General features: G+C 30.7%; 1 protein-coding gene across 1 annotated transcript; it reads right to left on the reverse strand.

The window, feature by feature from the left end:
* Positions 1–560: 560 nt before the first annotated feature.
* LOC108382592 (probable RNA helicase SDE3) lies at positions 561–2,761 on the reverse strand (the record flags this gene model as incomplete). The annotated part of the gene is made up of 3 exons (XM_017638960.1): positions 561–631; positions 1,656–1,796; positions 2,400–2,761. Coding segments are annotated over 2 exons (500 nt in total), but the record flags the coding sequence as incomplete, so codon positions are not given.
* Positions 2,762–3,459: the final 698 nt, after the last annotated feature.

Here is a 3,459-nt window from a genome sequence, read left to right on the forward strand (position 1 = left end):
TGGCCCGTTACCATAATTACAATTATCAATGTACAATGAATTAGTTTTTAAGTGTTTAGAACACGAAGTGACTTATTGGAAATAAAGGATGATCTGGGTTTATTGTTTTTCTCTAAATATCTACATATTTTTCAATATAACAAGAAAAAAAAATTGTTGAACAGTGTTAGTACACAAAATAATGAAATAATATTGTTTCCGTTTTAGATGAGTCTTCGTAGTTTTTAGGGGAAAAATCCGGTTACAGACTTTTGAGCACCAACTGGTATGAAGCGGCCCCATTGTGCGGCGTAGGTATGTAAATTAAAAAATAAAATAAAATTATGTTAAAAAATCGTAAATACAAATCCTTTATTTCTTTATTATAGTTAATACTTCAGTCTAACAACTTGCAAAGATATAAATGCATACCAATATGCAATTTAAGAATTCGTTAAAATTTTGCTGCTTAGACATACATGTATACATACGAATGTATGTACACATAAAAGATTAATTTATAAAATACATACATACAAAGTACATTGTGCTTAGCAGAAATAAAAAAAAATACTTCAAATAAATATTCTGGTGATGCAGTTGTCAAGGCACTTGTTTTCCAATCATCCATTTAAGGAACTCGTACATTTTTCTAAAAAAAAATAAGAAAATGAAGAAAAAACAGGAGGAGATTATATTTAGTAAATAAAATTTAAATTCAAAACGAATACATAAAACATTAACTCTGAGTTCAAGTTATAATTAAAGTGATTTAGCACTGGACCGTTTTTAAAGTTCTCTTAAAAAACGGATTCAGCAGATAAAATTAAATAATATGAGAAAAATTCCGTTTGTGATTGCAGCAGTCCCGCTTGCCTTAGCTCAGCTGTTATATAAAATGTACTATGTAGATATGCATATAAATGCATGTACACTGCCGGCAAAAAGTATTGACACAGCAAATTTTCCCAAATATATGCAACAGTATTTTTTCTAATATTTTTCCGCCAATTTTTTGTTAAAATATGGTTCATTCTACAAAAAAAAAAAAACATTAAAATATAATTCCTAAACTTTGTGCAAATCCCACGAAAATGCAGCTAATTTTCATGGAAATTTTCAACTATTTAATCAGATTTTTGAAATTTTTTTGAGTTTGCAGATTTGTAGTCCAATCAATTTTATTATAAAACAGTACAAGTTTTAAGTAGCTATGAATTAGCGTTGATTTTTTGCAATTTTTTTCACGCTGTTTCTTCCACACAAAAAAATTTTTTCGAAAATACTTTATGTATATGGAAAAAATGCAAAACACCTTCAACAAAAAATTCTCAAAAATCAATGCGATTTTTGACTAACTCCGAACTTGCATTTTTTTACTAGAATTTAATGGGCTGCAAAATTGCATACTCAAAAAAATTCTAAAAAATCTGATTAAAATTTTGAAAATTTGCATGAAAATTTCCTGAATTTGCACAAAGTGTGGGAACTATATTTTTATGTTTTTTCATACGATTGTAGCAATTCGGGTTCAGTGATTGCATTTTCAAAGATTTCACGAAAATCGGACTACGATGGATTCAGAGATAGGCCAGAATATTATCAGCGACGGCTAGTAGTATAATTGAGCACAAAAAAATTATACTTTTTAAAACTTGAAAAAAAAAAACACTCACATTCTAATTAATTTTGTGGAACGTTTCCATCCGTTTGCATTCACCTATGAGGTACTCAAAATCACCATTGCTCTTCAAAGTTTCAGGATTTCCCACAAGTATAAGTAGAGACTGTGCTCGAGATAGTATTACATTCAGTCGCTGTGAAAAGAAAATAGTAAAATCCATGATAAAAAACATAGTAAGGTAAAACCGTTCTCTTAATCGTCGGCCATTATTTTTTTTTTTAAGGTTGCCAACATTTTAAAATCATATAAAATTGAGTGTAAAAAAAGGGAATTGTTCAAAGTTGTTGTTGTTTGAGATTGAAAATGAGAATATGTGTATGTAAATTGCTTGCAAACGTCAATAATTTGAAAAATTCCTCTCAGCGGTTCTATCTTCCTATTTTTTTATCATGGTAAAATCCAAAATGTATTCAACAAAGTGTGATTGAATTTGACATTGCTCTGAGAAGAACCATCCTATAAAGTCAAATTGAAAAAATATTGTATGAATTTTGAATCGATTGTTTATATTTTTTGGCATAATAGTACCTTAAAAGAGAGCCTAACTGAGTAGTCAATCACACCTTGTTTAATACACCTTAGTAAAATCCATGTATAGTATATATAGTATAGAATACATTCGAATCTATATGTCAGGCATACAAATTATTTCAGAGAATTTACATAAATAAGATCAGAAAGTTACAGAGAAACAATTTCTAATTTTTATAACTGACATCTTAGTGTACAAACACACCTGTGGATCTGTTACAAAGCCCAAATGGCTAAATGACTTCACAAACGAAACTATAATAATTGCTTTTTCGCGTCCTTGAAATAATTCAGCTGTACCCACTTCGATGCCCTTCAATTTCCGGATATTCAATATCTCCTTAATTTTTGCGCATTGCAGTCTGTAAGGTGAAATAATACCGATTTGATTGAGATCGGCATGCTTTTGTAATTTGTGGACAAGCCAAATGACTTTATTAACTTCTGCTTGATTGTACGAGCTTTGCGATGATTTTGACTGGCCCAGCCTGCCATAAACGGCTTCGAAAATGATGGGGAACTTCTTGTTTGGAAGTATTTGTAACTCATCCCAGTACTTTAGGGTGTCTTAATGATGATAAGTAGAAGAGAAAAAATAAAAAATAAAATACTTAAAATAGTAAGCAATATCGATTACGATAATTTTTACGCAGCGTTATAAATAACGAAAGCACTAAAGTTGATGCCAGATAAAACTTTGTAGCTTTGCGTGACATTTAAAACTTTGCCAGCAAAGCGCCATACGCAAAACGTATGCCACAATGAACGCCAAGAAAACAATTTTGTACAGCTTTTTTACTCGTCAAAATTGCTGTTGATTTTATATATTTTAGCTTTAAAAATATCAGCAATGTAAATAAATATTAAACTAGCTGATCGTCAACGCGCGCCAAAAGAGATGGGAGTTGGCCATCTTTTTGCTTCGCGCTGCAGCTGCAACGATCTGTGTGGCATGTTATGTGCATTTTCATCTTTTATCTGGCATCAGCTTAAACGTTTCGAATATATACTTATGTACATCACTTTTCGATAGCATCCCTATAAACATTTTGGCGAACGTTCGAAAATGATCTTCGATATCCAATATGCATATCGAACTGAGAACGATCTCATAACAAACCTTAGTTTTCCAACGTTCATAGTGTATTGGAAATACATTCGAGATGGGTTTGAAGAAAAATAATGAAAACCATTTTCGAAGGGAAATAAAAGATAATCACTCTCTCTTATTAAAATTTCAATTCGATAATGGGCTGGATTTCGAA

The sequence above is a fragment of the Rhagoletis zephyria genome, unplaced genomic scaffold, assembly GCF_001687245.7.
Source record: "Rhagoletis zephyria isolate East Lansing unplaced genomic scaffold, Rhagoletis_zephyria_1.1 Rzeph_scaffold_27682, whole genome shotgun sequence".
Taxonomy (NCBI): domain Eukaryota; kingdom Metazoa; phylum Arthropoda; class Insecta; order Diptera; family Tephritidae; genus Rhagoletis; species Rhagoletis zephyria.